General features: G+C 39.0%; 1 protein-coding gene across 1 annotated transcript in view; it reads left to right on the plus strand.

Moving 5' to 3' along the window:
- Positions 1–13522, plus strand: part of LOC115596658 (kinase suppressor of Ras 1-like) — a 69761-nt gene extending 56239 nt beyond the window's left edge. Inside the window, exons 5-20 of the mRNA XM_030441936.1 lie at positions 146–309; positions 398–464; positions 3056–3139; positions 3227–3288; positions 3721–3833; positions 4068–4245; positions 4697–4754; positions 5082–5136; positions 6475–6717; positions 6820–7016; positions 7219–7315; positions 8462–8595; positions 8717–8848; positions 9515–9650; positions 9993–10126; positions 10781–13522. Of these exons, the coding sequence (XP_030297796.1) occupies positions 146–309; positions 398–464; positions 3056–3139; positions 3227–3288; positions 3721–3833; positions 4068–4245; positions 4697–4754; positions 5082–5136; positions 6475–6717; positions 6820–7016; positions 7219–7315; positions 8462–8595; positions 8717–8848; positions 9515–9650; positions 9993–10126; positions 10781–10868 (1942 nt within the window). The 3' untranslated portion in view covers positions 10869–13522. The remainder of the gene's footprint in view (positions 1–145; positions 310–397; positions 465–3055; positions 3140–3226; positions 3289–3720; positions 3834–4067; positions 4246–4696; positions 4755–5081; positions 5137–6474; positions 6718–6819; positions 7017–7218; positions 7316–8461; positions 8596–8716; positions 8849–9514; positions 9651–9992; positions 10127–10780) is intronic.
- Positions 13523–22748: the final 9226 nt, after the last annotated feature.

The raw sequence follows: 22748 nt of genomic DNA on the forward strand, positions 1-22748 counted from the left end.
AAAAAAAATAAAAATATGCTATGATTTACCTTCTTTCAATAACATGACATGTCTTTTTTCAGCTAGTTCTGATGTTCTTATTTGTCACTGTGTCACAGAATGAAGTGGATTTTAAGTAGCTGTCATGTGCTCACTGTCCTTGCAGAACCTGTAAGAAAAACAAAGTGTTGGCTGCTATTCATTTAAATGGCAGTGGGAACAGTACTGAGGACTCAGCACTGCGGTCACCGCTCCTGTCTGCCCGAACACCAGGCCCTATCCCAGCTTCAGCCCCATACATGATGCCTGCCAACCCTACCCTGCTGGACAGTGAGTCGTCAACACATACCCAACTGCATTTCTGCTCTAATGGTCTCTCTTTGTTTTTTCACATAATACATTCTGATGTTCTTCACAGATGTGACCATGCACAGGAGTTCCCCTCAGACACTGAGGAGAGACATTGGCCTGGCTGTAACACACAGGTACGTTACCACCAACCTCCTGCCTTGTTTAGAATAAAAGACCGGGGGACAATGTGAAAGTTACACTATAATTGTAGTTGCGCTATACATTACGGACCTTGTGGATGACATGTCACATAATTTTGAGTGATTGTGGGCTGTGAGGGAAGGTTACACTTGATTTATGTAGTTAAAAGTTACTGAGGGACTTAAACCTATACAAATTAAGTTTTAGCATGAAGTTCTTCCATGAAGTTGGAGAGGATCTAAAAAACAATGATTTTTTTGAGGATGCAAAAGGAGAGCTATTCTGAGTTTGAGTGCCAAGTGTGGGTCAAGCTCACTGGATATGCTAGAGGCCATTACTGCTTTCTCTTGTAAATCTGTCTTCTGCAACCCCTAGTATAGCTGAGCTGGACTAACTACATTTCCCCTAATATGTAGAATCTGTAGATTTAGCTTATAATGCTTTCCCACAGATCTAGAATGACCATAATTTGTATAGTCTAGGTGAGTGGCAGCAGTGACTGATTGGCTGCTGTTGGTGGTTAAACAAACATGCATGTCTTCATACTATTTGGGATTTTCTTTGGCTGACTGATACTCCATTGTCATTCCTGTGAACTGCTTATGAGTCCATCTCGGGAAAACAGTGTGACTTAGGGTTAAGTTTGGGATAAGACACTTCAGTCCAAATTCAGACCAAGCCTGCTGTGGAGTCAGTTCATCTGTCTGGAAAGAATGGCTTGTTGTAAAAATCCAGGAATCTAAAGAATGCAGAGTGCTCAGTTTAACCCACTGTTTATCTTGGCAGACAGTCAATATGTAACTGTTGCTTTAGCCTCAGCAACTGGCTGAAAAGGTTTGGATTGCACTTTGTAACCCATTTTTTTCAAGCCAATATTGATTTTCTGGTAAGTCTCTGATTGGCCTCATTTGGCCTAAATTTCAGTTTTATGTAAAACCTTGTGACCACAATTTGTCAAAAAGACAACAATTACAATATTTGGCCCACTATTAGCAGAGCTGCCGGGTGCTGGTATCGGTTGGCCTATGTGTCTCAACAACTTCTGTCTAACAGCATCTTGTCATTGAATTTAGTATGTATGTAATCTACTTTAATTGATTTTTGGCCATTGGGGGAGCAGAAACAATCTCTAAGCCAGGGGTCACCAACCTTTTTGAAGCTGAGAGCTACTTCATGAGTACTGAGTCATACGATGGGCTACCAGTTTGATACACTGAAATAACAAATTTGCTCAGTTTGCCTTTAGTTATATATGATTATTAATGATTAATGATACTCATCTATGTGAAGACACTAATCACGTTAATGATTTCTCACAATAATTATCAACAATGACTTAACAAGGTGGGAAACAGATAATATCAATATTCAATTTTCATTTTTAGAACAGGCCTGAGGGCTACTCATGTGGTCCTTGGGGGTCACCTGGTGCCCGTGGGCACCATGTTGGTGACCCCTGCTCTAAACACAACACTGACATCATCACCATCTAAGGTGATATGGAGAACAGTTGCTTATTTACACATTGAGCAGTTACATGACCATTATCTCTACTTTTAGCTCTGTTTTCAAAAATATGCTCTCATCATCTTAAAGGGATTGTCACACTGCTTTGCAGCTAATTTCCACAATACCTGATACCTAACATCTCTGGAGCAACATCTTTGAGAAAATTTAGGCAAATTGCACTCACACCACTTCAAGCTACAGGAAGTGTATGGAGAGTAGTAAGAACCCATCTTCAGGCCTCTGTCAGGAAACAACTTGATCTCCTAAAATTTGCCTACAAATCTCACAGGGGCATAGAGAACATAACACTAACTATAGTGGACAAATACGCTCAGCAAATCACTTGCTTGTGTTCTTTTCATTGATTTTAGCTCTGCTAGCATAGCATTGTGCAAACTGTTATGCCCATGGCCTGTCATCTACCATCTACCTTTCTGTCCTGCATTGCATTTAAGGTGCAATATGTAAGAGTAAGTCACCTGTCAAATTCATACTTAAAACAAATAGGGGGCAGTATATCACCTACCTCACTGCTACCTGCTGCTAACTGTAGCTGCCATTAGCTAGTTAGCTCAGTTAGCTGTGTGCCTAGCTATATGGACGGGAGCTCAGGGACCAGGGAAGTGTTTACACCACTAGCTAATGAGCTTTGGACCAGGACAAGCCATGGCCAACTGGTTATCATGCTTACTTCAGTAGATGTCTCTGTATACAATACATAGACACTATAACGTCAAGTTGGTTATCTCTTTAAATTCTGTTGATCATTTTAGTTGTTTATTCAATGTTTTAAATTAATATCACAATCTATGTAGTCCACTTGTGGGCTTTTAGACTAACACTTAAAAAATGTTGCTTAGATACCACATTATATTCAAAGTCATCGAATTCAGGTTAAAATCTACACATAAGCAAATAAAGATGGCTCATTGGGTCTTGGTGAATTTATGGTTCCTGAGATTTCTGGTCTTTTTTACGCGTTGACTTTGTTTCTCAGGTTGATCTCATCTGCATGAACTGAAGAAGACCGTGTCACTATGAAATTATGAAAAGTTTTCTGTGCTGGTATTTGAAGGTTTTCAACCAAGTCCTGGCTATCCCAGACGTGCCAAGTGTGTCGCAAGAGTATGATGTTTGGTGTCAAGTGCAAACACTGCAAGTAAGAAGAAGTAAATATAAAGTTCCCCACTGTGTAGTACTGCTTGGTATGATCTCATTAGGATGTGTCGTATCCATCTCTTTGCAGGTTAAAGTGCCACAACAAATGTACCAAAGATGCTCCGTCATGTCGGATATCATTTCTCACGTGTAAGCTCTTACATTTTTCTTTTTTCAAAATTTAGTTTTCAGGAAAATACCTAAATATTTTTTCCAAATGCTCTAGTGTACACTGTGTGTGTAAACTCATTTCAAAGAAATAACTGGTGCATAAGGCATGTCAGTTATGTCTGCCCTCAGATGACGTCGCCATTACTGTGGTGTAGGACTCTAGCATTTCCATTCATGAAAATTCATTTTTTACATTCATACATTTACAAAGTGGAATTTTAGCTAGGAAGCATAAGGAGCGTGGTTATAGATGGAACATGAGGAAAGGATGGAGATTGAATGAAACTAAAATGACAGAATAGCTCTGAGACTTGTGGGCACCTGCACTGTTTTAATTGAGGCTTGAAAAATTGTGAACCTATCCTTTGATAGTTAAGGTAATGTAAAATTAATGTTTTAATCGGCTTTTAGTGCCAAGGATGCGTCGGGCGGAATCAGTGCCATCAGATATCAACAATCGGATTGACCACACAGTAGAGATCCCATTGCAGTTTGGAACTCTGCCAAAGACAGTAACCAAAAAGGTAAGTAAGAGTCTTTTCTTTTCTTATAATATGGTGTTTTCATGCTCGAGGTGTGTAGGCAAAGACAAGAAATGTTGAAAATAGTATCAGGGTTAGTAGTCTGCAGGAGACCCATTCTGTCAAAGGAAGGTTCTAACTATTACAATAATGGACTCGCACGCGTGTGTGTGTGTGTGTGTGTGTGTGGGTGTGTGTGCGCGTGTGTGTGTGTGTGCGCGTCTGTGTCTGTGTTAGCAGGAACCTACCTCCAGTTTAAACCAGTTGGACTCCAGCAGCAACCCATCATCAGCCACCTCTTCCGCTCCTTCCTCCCCAGCACATTTCCAACAGAGTAACCCCTCCAGTGTCAGTGCCACCCCCCCACCCAACACGTCACCACAGGGCTCCCGGGACAACCGCTTCCGCTTCCCAGGTCAACACCTTGTCACTTGTTTCACTCGCATACACACAAGCCCTGTGTAATGGAAGCAGGTTTCCAGCAATGCACGTTCTTCACAGCAGAATGTTAAAGCTGAGATATGTTTTCTAATATTTAGTCTCCTTGAACCGGTGTATGTATGTATACATATGCATATATATAGCCACAACATTAAAAGCATGGACAGGTGAAGTGAATAAATGTTGAGACAATGCATTGTTCTGCTGGGAAATGGGTCCACATTCATGTGGAAACCGCTTGACATGCACCACCCACTTAATTATTGCTGCATATCGTGTGTAATACAGGGTAAACATGAAGCAGGTTTGTTCTGAAGTCCTATGGGATTCATTTGTGGCAGTTTGAGAGATGTAAAGTACACATTTTTGAATAATGACATTTACTCTGCAGTAGTCTAGTATTCTGAAGTTGTATTTTCCAACAGATGTTCCTGCTTCCGCATATGCTGCTGTGCAACATTCTGGCAGCTACCATAATCCTGGGTAAGAGACAGCAACATAGGTGCTATGCTGATTATCTTATCCCATGTCAGCTGATGATTAAGAAGCACATGTTTGAGGTCATACAGACACACGGTCTCTACCTCATAGTCTGCCCACCAGAGAGCACTGACACGGGTCCTGCTCACTACATATCTTACCTACAGTTCTGAAGCACACATTTAAAGAAGTCTGACCACTATGTTTTTTTATGTTATGTGTTGATGGTAAGAAACCAGTATATCCCGACAGATTTTTGAACACTTAAATATCCAAACCCCTGTGTCTATCAGGCTATTTTGTTATTTACTAATGTGTTTTTTCTCTCAGGGTGTCCCAGGTTTGTGTCACTGAGACACAGCTGACAGCAGTGGAACAAGGAGCGGTGAGTACTAGCAGTCACATACACTAGCCCCATTCACACTGCCGTTTGGATGCGGCGATCCTGCACCAATTTTCCGCCTCCTCCTCTGTGTGAAAGTCTCAGTGGTGGCGAGGGGTGAAATTTTGCGCCGGCGCTAATCTGCCTCTGGAGGTAATATCAGAGGAGCAGTACTGGAGAACCAAACCAGTGTCGGTCTGACAGTTTGGTAACTGCACAGGTCCCTCACTCAACTAAATACAGAGATATGTCCCACAAAACAATGTTACAGGACCAAACAAAAGTAATGTAGTAACTGTGGCGTTATGCGGCGTCTCTGTGTGAAAGGGGCTACTGAGTTACACCACCACAAATGTGAAGTGAAATTCTGTGTTATTTCCTTGTTTTGTAATGGGAATCTTATCTGTCTGTGTTATTTATTGGACTGGTGTGCTTATGTGCTGTAAACACTTGCTAATGTACTGTTGTTAAGCGGTTTTTTTTCTATGACTGACATATTTGTTGTCACCGAAAGTTGGAAGAGCTCTTGGGGAGCCAGCTCGAGAGACATCTTCTATAGACATGAAACAATGATGAATACAATGCATTTAGAAATGTATTATAAAATGTGTTAAACAAGGAATAAAACAAATTCTGGTAGTTGTATGACTGAACTCTGGACTCTTACATTGTGCCCTATGAGCCTAATTCTGCTGAATATGAACCTTAAAGGAACAGTTCACCCAATAATGAAAATTCTACCTTTATCTACACACCCCCATGCCAGTGAATAGTCAGGTGAGTTTTCATAGACCACAAAACATTCCTGGAGCTTTGCAGCAGCACAGCATTGCAGCATTGTCTTTAACATCTGAAGTAGCATTTTACTTGTTTTAAACATAAAAAATGACCTAAAAAACACAAAAAATTTATTTGAAAAGATGTACAGCGTCCACATGTGGTTGAACTTGTGCACCCAGGTTAGGCGAGGTGCTCACTTATTCTTTTAGCTTAGCAGCCACTGTGCTGTCTTTGAAAAGTGTGTAAATAATGTCTCCATCTACTTCAGTTGTTTGGGAGAGTGTTGCAACACTGTTTTGCTGCAAACTCATTAATGTTTTGTGGATTAGGAAACTTTATCCGACTGTCCATCAACATGGGGGTGAGTAGATAATTTTATTGATTTGGGTGAACATATAATTTAAATAATGCTTTTCCAACTTAAGTTTTTATTTTCATTGTTACTTTGTTCTCACATGTCTGGGGATTTAAACATGTTTGTAAAGTGCTTTGAACTAAACCAGTCATTAATTATCCATTCAGTGTCCATGCTCATTTCCCTTATTCTAAAATTTGTTTCAGGAGGAGGTGGAAGGAGCGTATGCAACTGAGGATGAGGAAGCAGCTGACCAGTTCAGCAGAAAGAAGAGCACTGAGGAGTGTGATGAGGACGGGCTGGAGGACCTGCCTTCTTCCATATGTCGTCGTGGGGCCGTTGGCCGGTGGAGGGACCCCATCTCTCGTAAGGCCAGCCAAACCAGTGTGTACCTGCAGGAGTGGGACATTCCATATGAGCAACTGCAACTGGGGGAGCTTATTGGAAAGGTGAACAGACATTTAACACAGACACACTCAATCCTCGTGCAAAAATATATATCAATATTTGGTTCCAGCATACTCGAAACATTTGACTTTGTCACTGTCCAGGGTCGTTGGGGGAAGGTGCATAAGGGTCGCTGGCATGGTGAAGTGGCTATTCGTCTCATGGAAATTGACGGCAACAACCAGGATCACCTGAAGCTGTTCAAGAAGGAGGTGATGAACTACAGGCAGACCAGACATGAGAACGTTGTCCTTTTCATGGGCGCCTGCATGGCTCCACCCCACCTTGCCATCATCACCAGGTGCATAACTCGCCAGAAAAAACTGAGACCTCAATTTGTTGCTGTTCCCTAGTTTCCTGACCAGTTCCAGTCACAAATGCAAATGTTATACTTTGGGATTTTATATTATAACATGTGAATTGTTGTTTTGGTGAATATTTATGTTCTGATTTTATTTGTGAATTCATTTTTTGTAACAATTTTGCATTTGTTTTCTCTGCAGTTTCTGTAAAGGTTTGACTCTATACTCTGTTGTAAGAGAAAGAGTTCAAATGCTAGACATCAATAAAACAAGACAGATTGCACAGGATATTGTAAAGGTAAGCAGTACCTGATTTGTGTCAGAAATTAGATTAATGTTTTGATAGGACAGCTTCGATCATTTGAAAGTAAATGGGGCAGAGAGGGAGGGGATGACATGCCAGCCACAGGCTGCTATCGGACCTGGACGGCTGCTGAGGACTCAGCCTCTGTAAATATACAGTCTACAAAGTGGGCAACGATCAAATGATGCCAACAATGATGCCAGCTTTTAGTCCAATAAATGAACAAAATTAAGTAAGGAAAGCAAATATTGTTACACCTATTCTTCCACTAAACTGAAAAATACAATCCTACAATGTCTGACTTCAAGTTTTTCTCTTTTTTCAATAAAAGACGAGCTTTATTGCCTAGTTAACGAATCATAAAACACACTACAATCTCAACATGAAAGTCAAAGCCAGGATTCATGGAGCCAGAAAGTTATCTGGGTTAGTTGGGTCAAAAACTTAACTATACAAAAAAAAGTAAAATTATAAAATTAAAGATTATTCATATTGCAGATGGCAGGCTGGTTAGGTGCCTTTTAGGAGTCAATATTTGGCTCTCAGTAAAAGTAAAAAAGCCAATTCCCAAACATTCTTGTTGGCCGATGGGCCCCTGGCTTTCAAAAAACAGGAGCCCAGAAGGTGTTGAGTTAAAAGCCAGAGCTAAGAGTCATGAACTGGAGGACAAGAGACCAGAACCAGCATGTTGTAAGGTTTTATAGTTATTGAATTATACTTGCTTGCAATTGGAAACTTGCTCATTATATTATGAGAACCAATGGAAGCGCTAGGAGCTTATTATATGAACTAATCAAATAACAAGTGTGTCTCTCAGTCTTATCCAAATGAATAAAAATGTTTGGTTGTGTTGATGTTAAAAAACACATAAATCTTAATTTTCTCATCATTCAAAATCCAGTATCTTTCTTTAATGTAGAAAACATTTACACCTAAATGGTAATACATAGTAATGACTGTTTTTAGACAAGAGAATGATGTATCACTATACCTGACACCTGGTACTTACATTCATCTTTATTTCAGAATCACATTATTCTTTTTTTGATACAAGAAATCAACCCATAGTGTCATAAACATGTCAGCTACCCCTCATGTCCAGTTTCTAATTATAGTAATGTTTTGTCATTTCCTTGACAGGGAATGGGTTATCTGCATGCCAAAGGCATCATTCACAAGGATCTGAAGTCAAAGAATGTGTTCTATGACACCAACAAGGTAGTCATTACAGACTTTGGCCTGTTTGGGATGTCTGGAGTGGTACAAGAAGGCAGGTAGGAGAGAAATCAATGGTTCTTTAAATATGGATCTGTATCTCCAATAATGGTTGTTGTCTTTGTAAGCTGTGTATGCATTCATGTGAGTGTGTGTGTGTCTGTGTGTGTGTGTCTTTAGAAGAAATAACGTTTTGCGGATACCTCGAGGCTGGATCTACTACCTGGCTCCAGAGATTGTTCAAAAAATTAGCCCAGAGGTTGATGAGGACCAGCTACCTTTCTCCAAAGCTGCGGATGTTTATGCATTTGGGTATTGATTCATGTTGATTAAACAGTCTGCTCACATCAATCAGTATTTATTTATGTTGTTTGTTTCGGGCATGTCAATTCATAAGCATCACATTTCATCATTGTTCAAATAATACAACACACATGGCCGAAAGGGAAAAGCGGGAGAAGCCAAAGCTTATCAAGTCCCGCCCCCATTACCCACAGTATAAAATCTTCATTCTGATCTTTTCTTGTCTTTTGCAAATTACTTTTTTCTTTTCTTCTCTTTTTTTCTTTTGTTATGACCTTTGACAAAACAAACCTTAACAACCTGGCCTCCAGTATTCATTTTTCTTGCTAAATAATAAAGTATAGTAAATTAAAGTTATTTTAAAGTATTAACAAGATTAAAGCAGAGTCTTTTTGGGTCTGTAGTTGTCAATTATTATCACACATTTCCCATATAAAGTTTAATTACCTCAGAGTCAAATTGATTTTGGTGTAACCTCACAGGTTCAGCTCACAAATTTAATCAGACATGTTCTACAACTGTACATATTATTTGAAAACCTCATTTCCATGAGACTGGTATACCACTAGGGTTATTTGTTTAGACTCACTGGATATGGACTGAGATAGAATGTGAAAGAATCTAACAAGTGAGGTGGTTTCACTGTCCTGATTTTTGTGTTGTGACATTTTTCAGCACTATCTGGTATGAGCTTCAGGTTGGAGACTGGCCTATCACTGACCACCCTGTGGAAGCTAAAATCTGGCTATTGGGCAGCAGTGGAGGCATTAAGAGGGTGCTGGCAGAAGCCAACCTGGGCAAGGAGGTCACAGTGAGTCTGTTTACCTTTGAATTTGAACCCTTTCTTTCAAATTACACCTTTGAGCTGTTTGTTATTAGAAACAAGCAATAAGCAATTAGTACACACAAAGTGGCCCTGCTGGGCTATGAATGCTTAAGAACAGTCTAAAGTGTTTTGAAGCATTATTAGAAAAACTGGAGCTTCAGGTGCCTATGCAATAGATCTATCTTTTACATCAAAGTCAAGGTGGATGCATGCTGGTGATGCCAACAGTCACACTTGAAATATAAGCAGTACACAATATTGATCAATGGCAACTGTTGTTGAAGTGTTTTGCGTGATGCATTAATTTTCCTCCTGTCATCCGAACAGGAGATACTGTCTGCCTGCTGGTCCCCTGAAGCAGACGACAGGCCCACTTTCACTCAGCTAGCAGACATGCTGGAGAGACTCCCCAAACTGAACCGCAGGCTGTCCCACCCTGGACACTTTTGGAAGACAAATGAGTAGGTAGAGAAAGGGGACCTGTATTCCAGGGCGAACCAGCCTACGATATCATTTACACCATTATTCAGAAAGGCAGTTTATATATAATTTGTTTAGTTGATAAACTTCTGCTAAAATCTACATTTTCATGTGACATGAACAGAAATGAGATGGAGCTAAATTGAACAAATACGCCACCAATCCAATGAAAATGTTCATCCTTGTAAATAGGATTTTGTAAAGAAAAGTGTATATTATGAAGCTGTCTTGCAGAGTACCAACATATATAAATTATCTTGTCCAATGAGACTACTATGTTCTATTTTGAGGAAAGATCTAATAAGACTCAGATTTTGCTATACTAACCATGGTGTTTTAGTTGCTGCTGCCTCTGTGCTTCCTGTATCCTTCTTTTCAGACTTGAATAGTGTCCCTCACATTCAGCAGAAATATTCTGTTTCATATTTCCCAGTTTCATCCCTCCTTTCTCCTCTCTCTTTTATTTCCCCTACTCTGGTTGCTGACTGATTCACCTCTGCCTGTTCCTGCTGTGTCTGAACTCCATGGTCTCCCTCCTTACATCTCCTCTTCTGTTTCTGTGCCTCTTTTTTTGCACACTTGTTTTCCAACACTCCTGGTGTCTGTCCTCTCACTCCACTATTCTCCTTTTGAAGGCTGTGGGATCACCATCACTGTCTGAGACATCACTTTCATCAGGGCCTTCATGCACACTGTCTAGACATGTACAAATACAGCAGCTGAGAGACATATGTGATCGTTCTTTATATTTGATTCAGCTATTTTTTTTCCCCAATATTCTTGTCAGACTTGTTACATATCCAGCCTGTTTTCACCTGGTGTTAACATGTGATCTGTATGTGTTGTTAATAAGCATTCTTCATGTGACAGAGGGATACAGCTGAGACAGTCTAACTTTGGGTACTCTAAGTAAGAAAAAACGTGTAACACACATCAGACATAGATATTGCCATTTGTGTTAATTGATGCCCAAAGCATACACCATATGCACCATACATACAGAGGAAGTAATTGGTATACAGTCATAAGGATGTATAAATCATAAATCATGATATTAATACCTGACATGCTGTCAGTCAAAGCCCAGTCAGCAGATGAGACAATAACATTCATTTAACAATACCGGCTACATATAATTTGTCTTTCCTGATCAGAGTTTAATGTAAAAACAGAGAATGGAGACAATTCTCTTTTGTTATCCTTTGTGCCAGCTGGTTCTTACCACTAGCTGTTATAGCTCCCTGTGAATATAAAGCTTTATATCTATCTGTATGTCAGGGACACAGTACCTAATAACAGTTTTATAGATGGAAGGCTGCTGGTTTCAGCTTTTGCTTAGCTATGACCCTAATTATTGTAAAATAGCTTCATTCCAAGTTTGCCAACACAAAATGTCAGCTCACTCAAATGGCAAATAACCACTATATTGTACATACCTGTAATGCTATCTTTCTATGCAGGTTTGTTTGTTTCACTCTCCCAGGGTTTGGGGTTACTGTATGTTTTTAGTCTGAGATTTCTGTCGCCAGTCCAATATTTTTGGGGCGAATGGAATTTGAAGTTGGTGAAAAAGGAACATCTCTATGCAGAAACAGTGTCCTGGTCCACAAAACACATTGTGGAACTGATTCCCATGAAAACTACTGTCTCTGGATCAGTTCTCCCCAAAGTTGGGCCTAAAGGCCAAGTTGGCTGGCCATAATTTTCAAATTACCCAGCCAGAAAAACCAAAAAACGTATAACATTTATGCTGTCTTATCATTTGTGAGGTAAAAATTCTCTATCTGTAGGATCACTAAATGTTAATTATCTCTCATAATCTGAGTTTGTTGGGCATGTTGACTCGTTGTGCAGGAAGTCACTCAATTAAGGGAACTTCACATCATTCGACCATTTCACATCCCAACAATACAGTACAACACAATGGCTGTTTGCTTTTGTCAGGTGGTAGTTTCATCCAAGGGAAAGGTTAAGGCACCCCTGCTCTAGATGATCTAGAGCAACACGGACACTGTTGCTTTTAATTGTTAGCAATACTAGCGGCATGGTTCTAGGATTGGCAAAATTACGTGGTTGAGTCCACCACTTTGGTCCATACCTAATTCAGAAATGTATTGCAATGACTTTGGTGATGATCTGACTTTTCATCTCATGCCATCATGTCAAATTCAGTTTCTCCAGTTCTTTGGATTATGACCAAATACAAACTGCCACACTAAGGACATTTCCACCAGCCTCTGCTGTGATTTGATGTTTAGTGCTAATTAGAAAAGGTTGTTAATTTGTTAGCTTGCTGACACACTAAACTAAGATGATGGACATGGAACAACGCTGTGCATAAGTACAGCCTTGAAGAGACGCTTGGTTTGTAAACTGTAATTATCAATGTTGTGAACACCAAAAAAGAGCATCCCTTACCCCTCCATTGTATTGAAATCTCAGAGACCGATATCTCCAAACCTGAACAAAGAAAACCAGTATGGACAGATACCACAGGAGGAAATATGTATGAAAGTTATTTGAGTGAATTGATCCTTTGAAAATCTGAATAATCAATAATATATTATGATTGCCATGATATAAGCAAGATAATTCAAATCGACCCCTGCACCCTGTAAAAATTAGTTGTCACTCTGCAGAAATACTTGACATGATGTTTGAAATAGCACTTTTTAAGTTCAGGAATATATGAAAAGCTGGTCCTAAATTACTGTATATTATAGCAGCATTGGCTTTGTGTTGCTGTAACAAATAGAACCGTTAAATGACATCCTGTTTTAATCAATCAGATGATCATCATCACTAAAGGATCATGAACCTTCTATTTGTTCAGTCTTACTGTGACTCCTGTAGGAGAACAATTAACTGGAAGAGATACTGGAAACAATGGTTTCAATAGTAAAGAGAACGTGTGCTATTGCCACAGATACAAGTTTTTTCATGTGGGCATGTGTACACCACATCACGTAAGAAGAACTGTGTGTGTGTGTGTGTGTGTGTGCTTGTGTGTGCGCGCGCGTGCGTGTGTGTATACTCACTGAATGTAATGGGTTTTACCAGTACAGTGGAACCAAGTAAAACATAGTCACACAATGACCTTGTACATGTATGTAAATACAGTGCTGGAGATTGTATTTAATTAACAGTGTTTGTGTTTGTTCAAGGGTTCCATTTTAGAGCATTTTGATTGGTACTTCAGTCTTATTTATACATAGATTTAGGACAAAACTGTTAGAATTGGATTGGTGTTTTTCTTTACTTCCTTTTTGAGAGTAGGGGGAAGGATTCATCTGTAAAGTATTTTTGTACAGAATGTGATGATATTTTGTATGCTTCTGGTCTGAACAATTGAAGATATTAAAGCTGATCTCCAGTGACTGTTTGCTCATTTTGTAAAAGAATCAGTGTACTGAATAAAAAATTATAAAAATCATGATTATAAATCCTAAATGTACGCTCAATGTGCATACAGATCTAGTACAATTAATGTTTATATTAGATTGTGGGTTGATTGAGGCAAGTCAACAATTCAATTTCTTATATCCAAGAACAAAATAAGAAATAAGCAGCTTGCATGTCAAAATTAAACCCTAAGCCTAACCCTCTCTCTAAATCCTACATACATAATATAGTCAAGTGCTCCAACTAACAATGAGTTTCTATAAGTCTAACGATTTCAGTTGTATAAGTCAATTAACCAATTCATAATTTATTGATTAGTAGAACATAATTTACCAAAAAATATGGAACATTTGAACAATGAAAATTAACATTTTTAAAGAAAGAAGACACATGATTGACTGCTGTTTGCTGGAGCTATGGGACTGTGCAGTTACCACATTGGAGGTCAGGAGCTACTAGTACGTAAATGCTGCACAAGTGTTTACGCTGGTACTTCAGGCCCACCTACCGGAGAGGTTAAGAACTTGCAGATAGTGGGTTCCATTTATTTCTGGACTGACCAAACATTTTATCCCTCAAATTCTGTTCATCCCAGTTATACAGTACAAAACACCAAAAGGTCATGATGTTCTTGGTATTTGTTTCCCCATTTGTTCCATATCCAGCCCTGAATAAGTGTGCAACTTCCAGTAATTCTTCCACATCCGTGTGTGTATGTGTGTGTATTTACGTGTGCATGTGTGTGTGTATGTGTGCTCTCCTATTTTGCCAGAACTGTGTGTCATGATGCAGTTTGGTGTTTCGTCACATTTCCCCGTCTACGCCATTTTGGAGAGACTTGACATCCCCACATGGCTATGTGTGTGTGCTTGTTTAATATGATATCGTTACTATTTCTAAATGTTCTGTTTGTCCCAGTAACTAGGGTAGCACATTCATATTCAAAGGTCAGTACAGGTCACATAGTCAGGCCAGATATCCCAATATTAGTATAGTTAGTTATAGTTACTTGACCGTTATGCAGCCGTCCTCCGTACTAAACAATCGTTACAGCCCCATATAAGTCACCCCTCCCTAATTGTGAGGTTAGATAGAACTCATTAAGAGGAATAAGTGAACTTGATCTGCAAGCAGAAGTGAATCAGAAAGTCCCACATGATGCATGTAATGGTGTGCAATAGAGCCAGTTCAACTCCAGACTCAGATTGTCTGAGTCTGATTTTAACGGTTGTACTGATCTACAAATGCTCCCTGAGCTGAAGTATGAGTGAACCCCTTTGCAGTGACAGGCTCGAGTTCAGCAGCTAATCTGGTAGGTCAGGACACACAGCAAGGAGAGTCAGCTAATACGACCACCAACCAGAATTCGAGTTTGAGTTATAATCTGATCTATGTGGGGGTCTCCAGCTAACATCAGGGGTGGAGACTGTCACACACACACCAAGAAACAGAAACCCACAACTTTAAACTAGGGGTTTGGCGATACTGCAAATTTTGGTATCGATCCGATACCAAGTGGTTACAGGGTCAGTATTGCCGATACCAATACTTTTTACTTTTTACTTCCCTTTTTACTTCCCGATCATTTAATGATTTTGTACTTCATGTACTTCTACTACATCATGACTTGATCCTGATTATGACAATAATAAAACACAGGATTTAAATCAAATAAAAAAATAATATTTAACATAATTAAATCTATGACCTATCTGCATGTAGCCTTAATAGGAATACTAATGTTCCTTCAACAGATATACAAAAGGGTTATTATATTGTGCCATATTCATACTTCAGGTTTGAGGTAGGCTAACCTATATATCCTAAAATAAGTATATATTTTTGAGTTCCAGCAAAACAATTAAGGGGCACCCAGTGAACCTGAGTGAGCAGAGTGAGAGAGGTGGAGAGGAGCGCTGCGCATAAGAGACGCTGCAATTACACAAACTCTGTGGAGAAATACAAGTGATTTGCTGAACTTATAGAAGAGAAACTACAACAAAAATATCGATCACATCACGCTAGTATCGATCCGATACCAATACTCACCTTGGTATCGATATTATCGATATGTGGATCGATCTGCCCAACCCTACTTTAAACAGTTGTACGAAGAACATTGCAACAACAATGATTATAAATAAAAAATAGAAAGTTATGATGGCTCACATCATCATCCATCCATACTGTCTTCTGAATATGTGGGGTTGGGTTGTGATGGCAGCAGGCTCAGTATGGTATTTCGGACGTCCTTTTCAGCTCTTCGTGGGTTATCCCAACGTGATCCCAATAAGATACATAATCCCTCCAGCAGGTTCTGGCATTTAAAACAGAACTTTCTGACACAAAAATAAGGTGAGCTGTGCTTTACTATTGGTTAGCGCTTTGGCTGTTTCACTTTTTTACTTTTTCATGTCACTTGTCATTTACTCTGGACACATGCAAATGAAAGTTCTGCACTGAGATCATGTGGAATGTAAAGTTTAAATGAGTACTCAATCCTTGTGTTTAACCTTTGATACTATGGCTGTATCTTATCTGCAGGCACAACACTGTGCACTCACATGAGGCACATGACTGGTTATTTATCAACTTCTTTAATAGACTGTAACTGAGGAGCGATGATACAGCCAAAGTCTTGCATTCTAAAGTTGACATAAGTATTAGCATTGATTTTTGTGGAATTGTATTGAAAGAAAGTAAAGAATATCTCCTGGTGTTACAAAGTGCACTTTGATTTCTCATTTTATAAAAGCCATAAAGTCTGCATTTGCAAATTTCCGTAAGTTATTGATAACTTGAACTTTGCCTAGCTACCTTGTAGCTTTTTTCCCCCCAGACTTTGGTATATCCATTGGAGGGTCATCCTGGTGAATGAGATAGCTACAGTAGTTAACAAGACAAAGCATGATGTGTGGCCAAAGGGACTTGTAACAACCTGGCAACCCAAAGGTTGTCCATATTAAGATTTTATGATTAAACCATGATTAATCATTATATCATCAACATTCCTGCTAGTTACAACTCAGAAATACTCCAAAGTATTCGAAAGATGTACCAAATATTGATACTTTTGGGTAGTTTTTACTTTATAACAATTCATCCAATTCGACTAAACCTAAAAAGTTAATTGTGAAGTCAAATTCTATAGTATTATAAAGCAAAGGAGGTTACAAGCAAGGTTGCCCTGATTGGATGGATGGATGGATGGAGGGGCAAATGAAGAAACAATGGAACAATAAAGTACTATATACAATCAAATTCTTAAGCAGTCATAAAATAAAATAAAATGTTGAGCTATGTGGAACTTAAGGTGCAAGAGAATAAGGTGCAGTTTTATTTACAGATATAATCATTTAAAGCACAAATATTATTTGTATGTTATGGATTGAGATTTGTAAAGCCTGATGCCACCAGGGGCCCTTTGCACAAAAGTAGGATTAAGACATCCAGGATAAGTGACTGAGCTGAGCTCAATGAATCCAAAACAAGAGCGTCCAGGCTTAATTGGTTGCACAAAGACCAAGCCAGGATGAGCAGACACGGATTCATTAAGCCAGGTGAAAACAATCCTGGATAAGTGCGCGCTCACAGCTCCCTCAAATAGACCCCGCCACCGATCACAGATTCACTGATTCACCATGGCAAGTAGAGCGCCTTACTTTTCCTCGCCGGAGGCAGAAATCCTCATGGAGGCATACGAGGAGGTAAAAGACATAATTAAAAAGAAAGGCAACACCGCCACAGTGATAAAGCAAAGAGAAAAAGCGTGGCAAAGTATTGCTGACCGCCTGAATGCGTAAGTAGTGCACAATTATACACTCAACACTCCGCTGAAACATCACAATTATAATCCAAATAGTTAATTCACATCTCCAAAAACGCAGTTGTACTCTGATTATGAATCAGTTGAATTTTTATTGAAATGGACTGCAGATATGAGTGAAACTGTGTAAATGTAACTCCATCAGACTGTATAACTCTTTGATAAATAGATGAGCTAACAATAATAATAATAATAATAACGAACTCCGGCGGCAAATACAACTGGTAGATATAGATATGCAGTACAAGAAGAAAAAGATGGAAAACCTTGCACTGGAGTCCGAAATAAAAAAAAGACAATTAGAAAATTGGACCTTGAAATAAAAAAAACTTGAGCGGGAGGTGAGTTATGCCTTCAATGCACACTGTATGCTGACTGTAACACAAATGTATTAATCATTATTCTCCTTTCCTCCCCCAGCTCCAAGAAGATGACACATCTTAAATAAAAAAATAAAAGGTCAATCCACGTAAAGTCAAATGAGCCAATAGCCTATATGCAGGCCCAAAATGGTGTGTTCCTTTCTGCTCTGACAATGGCGAGTAAGGGACCAATATGTGTTAAATTATTTTAGTTACTATGCATGCATTAAATTTCAGTTAAATATGTCCTGCAGTGGCAGAGGAATTTGTGTGTTTTTTTGTGTTTTTTAAAAAAAATTTTTTATTTAATTTAAATTGATTTGGCTTCTTATGATGTTTGTGCTGTATACTGAAGCGTGCAGGGAGGCTACTGCATCCATTCATTTGTCTGTTCATTTGATGTGTATGGATTTGTCCTGCATTTATTTCAGTGTGCAGACATGCGGGGTGTATTATATACAGACCTTTGAATGTGTATTTATCCTTGTGTTGTATAATATGCTTTGATTCTGTGCTTTCCATCTTGTAGAGTCACTGTGTGACTTCGGTTTTGAAAGGAGCTGATGGTTTACCTGTTTTGCTTTGTCCTTATTCAATAAAGGAATATAATGTTACACTTTGATGTGTATTTATATTTATATGGGATGTGTATTTCATACGACGCAGTATTAGGGCCACACTGAGGAAGAAAGAAAAAGTCATACATTTATGAGACTCGTTCTCTCTGCGTAAAAGATGCATTTTCTTGCATATTCTTTTTAAAGTCCTGATACTTATGACAATGTGATGCTGATGTGCCAGAAGATTAAGTATCTCCTTGTTTGTGAAACCTATACTGAAGTACAATTCCACAAAATGCTCCACAGCCCTCATTTTAACAACTCTCCTCCTCTAAAACAACGGGTTACAATATTATGACTTTATTCTCGTAAATTTATGACTTTATTCTCGAAGTCTGTGAATTTTTTTTTTCTTTCTCTGTGGCCCTAATATTCCGTCATTTTATATATAGCCTTATAGTCTATGGGAAACTGTAAATTATCTAATGATAGAAACATCATCTAAAATCATTATTTATTCAAAATGATTCAAATTAATGATCACAAACGTTTAAATAATGACAGTGGGTCTAGTTATATGTGATAACAATGTGTAGTGGGCAGTGGAATAACTATTGGTTTCCATTTGTGGTGACTGCTGACTGAGATAAGGGATTAGATTAAATAGATCCTGGAACTTAGCCTGGTCTGGAGCAGGCTAGCTTCACAGAATAAATCTCCATGGTAACTTATACCATAACATATCCTACTGCCCCCTATTCCACTTTTGTGCAACCAGATCACGGATAAGTTGAGCCAGGATAACCAAGATATCCCGGCTTAATCCCTTATCCTAGTTTTGTGCAACGGGCCCCAGGTAGGAACGATCTCCTGTGCCATTCCCCTAGGCAGCCTTTAAGATCCTTGTATTAGTTTTTAAAGCTCTTAATGGCCTTGGCCCAACCTATTTATCAGATTTGCTTTTATCGCATGAACCCTCCAGAACCTCAGGTCCTCTGGTCACAGCCTGGAACAGCCTCCCAGAGGACCTGAGGGCACTGGAGAATGTTGATACTTTTAAGAACAACCTTAAGACCTTCCTTTCTAGGCTGGATTTTAGCTGAATTCTATTTATTTATTGGCTTGTATTCTGCTTAAACCTGGCTTTATTCTATTTATCTATTCACTTACTATTCATTTATTTATTTTGATTATTTTGTTTTATCCTGTTTTACTTTATTCATAATTTACTTATTTATTTTATCAACTAAAAAGCCGTTTTAGACTCCAAACCTCCTTTAGTATTTTATCATTCTTATTTTTAGAGTTTTATTATTTTATCTTTATTTTACTGCCTCTAGTGTCTCCTCAGTGAAATACATCGATGATAGCGTTTCCTCAGTTCCGCAATACCTGTTGTTACTGCCCTGTTTTATTATTACCATTTATTTATTATTTATTACTCACTGATTTATTTTACTTAATTGCTGCTGTTTTAACTCTGTAAAGCAGTTTGTGCTACATAACAATGTATTAATAAAGTCTGATTGATTGATTGATGATTGCCAGCAGTTTTGCCAGCATCCTGTCCTCTGCCAACTCCTGCAGGGGGACAAGTTTAGAGTCAAAAACAGACCCTGCCTTTTTAATAAGTTTGTTCAGTCTGTTTGCTGTGGATATTCATGATCTTCAAAGGATGAAATCTTATAGTGACATCCTGACTTTTCCAATTTTTTTACTTGTCCAGAAAAGCATCAAATCCATTACATATCCTTTAAACGTATGCTCTCTGAATGTGTCCCACTTTAGATATTTCCCAGGCTTTTAAATGCTACAGTAAAGCTAGATCGATATAGGATGTTTAGAAGAGTGCTGTTTTGCTTTGAAGCTTCAGAAATGTTTTGTGGACTATGGAAAATTCATCTGACTTTACATCAGCATGGGGGTGAATAGATAATCATATTTTCAATTTAGAGTTAACTAATCCATTCTGAATGTTTTCTAGAGCTTTGCTGCATAGAAGAGAAGAGACATTGTTTTATTTGTGTCCAAGCTCCATAGTTAAGTAGAGAGTCTCTCACATTGAATCACATGACTCATTTCCTTTTCTGACATCCTGTGTTCTCATCGTCAGAAACCTCTGTACCAAATAACTTCCCCCAGGACCCCAGCAGGAAGTAAGTTGAAGGTTAAGGCACCTTTTTTGTATTAGTCCCCACATAAGAGATTGAGAATCTCATTTTATTGGTCAGTTGTAACTCTTATGAAGAAAATTGACAGGGGTCCAAAAGTTCAAATCAGTGGAAAACTCAGTGTATAAACAAGATGGTATTTCTCATATCAGATGGTTCCATACCCTGTGGACAAGACTGTCAAGACTGTGGTGCACATTCCGTGTTTGGTGAATAAAGAATCAAGGACAAGAAGACTTCTATCTGTATTTTAACACACATATTTAGACCAACATGCAAATTTATGATAGCTTCAACCATCATCTACATATGTTAGCGGGCTCTTTGAACACAAATGGTCACTAATTGGTCTCAAATCAATCACTTCGGTCAGTTTCAGCTGCTTCTCTTTTCTATTCATACACAGATTTTCTTTTTCTTTTTTGCCCAGCGTCATGGAAGTATATTCTCAATCATTCCAAGATGTCAGTAGAAAATATGAGGGCTTTTCCCCAGCAGTGTGTAAATTGTGCAGTGAACTTTTCTACCCTCTAAGTAATCATGGATTTGACTGATTTCCAAGAAGTTTTCTAAAACTTGTTTTGCATATTTTGCAGACCACAAACCTCAGACCAACACAAATACAAATCCACTAGGCTGAGACATTGTGCAAAGGGAGCAAAGAAATCCAGCAGCTATTAACTGTATGTTTGAATGATTTGAACCAAAAGGCAGTAATTAACGCCATCCCACAGCAAAAGCTACAGAAAATAATTGCTTCACCCATGAATGGAGCGTATCTGTCTGTCCATCCAGAGTTGCAGTCACTCACACCTGAATTTAATTCAGTAAACATCATAGCTCGCTCACTTCAGAGTATCACAGAGCAAAAGGCAGCACATCCAGCTCAACAAGAAACCAAATTAAACATCTAATTGGTTGAATGCAGACAGAGTATCCTTACACGTGAGGAAGGACACCTATGCATCACAAACATGGATAACAAGATCTTTATTCCACTGTATCTGTTTATTTCAGGCAGAGAGGGGGAGCAGTGCAAGATTACCAACCGTGCAACACAAATGTCAGCTCCAGGCTCCACATCGCCAGGGGCCCTTGATGCTCTGGCACTACTGTGTCAAAGGGTTTGTGCTTATTTAAGTGGGAATATGCACTGCAATTATTATTTCACCATGTTCCAAATTCCAAAGGCCACTTATTCTGCAAAGTATTTCAGTTTTTGACTTGTGTTCAGTTGCAAGAAACCCTACTGTGCTGTGGGTGTACTCATAAGTCCAGGAGGCAGGGAAACTATTGAATAAAGATTTATTTCAAGATCACAGCAGGTGATTCTTATCTGACAGTAACACCTTAGACCTATCCATTACTGAAATGATATTATGATCCTATTTACACAATAATGTACTCCATAACATGCCATAACACTCACATGTTCAAAAGCTTGTTTTGATCCAATGCACTTTTGCAATATGTTTTTTTTGGTGGTTCCTGCTCCACTTTCCTACTCCTCCTCTTTCTCCTCCTTCTTCTCCTCCTCCTCCTTCTCCTGTCCCTCATCTGTCTCTTCCTCCTCCTCACTCCTATGACTGGCATTACCCTGTCCCTCTGCATCAACTCCACGACTGACACTGGCCTTGTCAGCTAATAATAACAACAACAGCAACAATGATAAATGAGTTAGGATGTAAAAGACAGGATGTATAGCCTATAAATTCAAATAATATCTTTTTAACTTTGAACACAGACTCTCTCCTGAAATATGTTTGCTTTTGCAATAAGGAAATGTGACCCTGCTGGGTCGTGTCTTCACTGGCCTGGCTGACTGTAGCCGGGCTGACCTTCACCCCTCCACCACCAAAAGCTCTGTTAATTTGGAGCATTTGACTGCATCCCCTATTAACCGTTTTTTCTTTTTTGCCCTTAATGTTTCTGCTCCACCCTCCGGCTTCTTTTTTTTTTTAGCATGTTTGCTCATTTGAATTTATCCCGCTCCTCTTTCTTTATTTAAACAGGAAAATAACGTTTAATGACTGACTGAGCCAAACATATTTTAATAGAAACAAGGATCAGCTGATGCTGGGAGGGGCCGCTCGTATCCCCCCTTAATATGCTAAATATTAGTTTGACCCAGTCTGACGTTCCACTCTGTGCCACCTGCGGCCGTTTTATGGGGTAAAGGCTCCGACCACCGGCCGGTTAAGCCTGGAACAGACAGTCTGTTCGGGAATACTCCCGAACCTCCCTATGGCCAGCTCGCCTCTGGACACAGACCATTGTCTTCA

Source organism: Sparus aurata, chromosome 2, assembly GCF_900880675.1.
Source record: "Sparus aurata chromosome 2, fSpaAur1.1, whole genome shotgun sequence".
NCBI classification, from domain to species: Eukaryota; Metazoa; Chordata; class Actinopteri; order Spariformes; family Sparidae; genus Sparus; species Sparus aurata.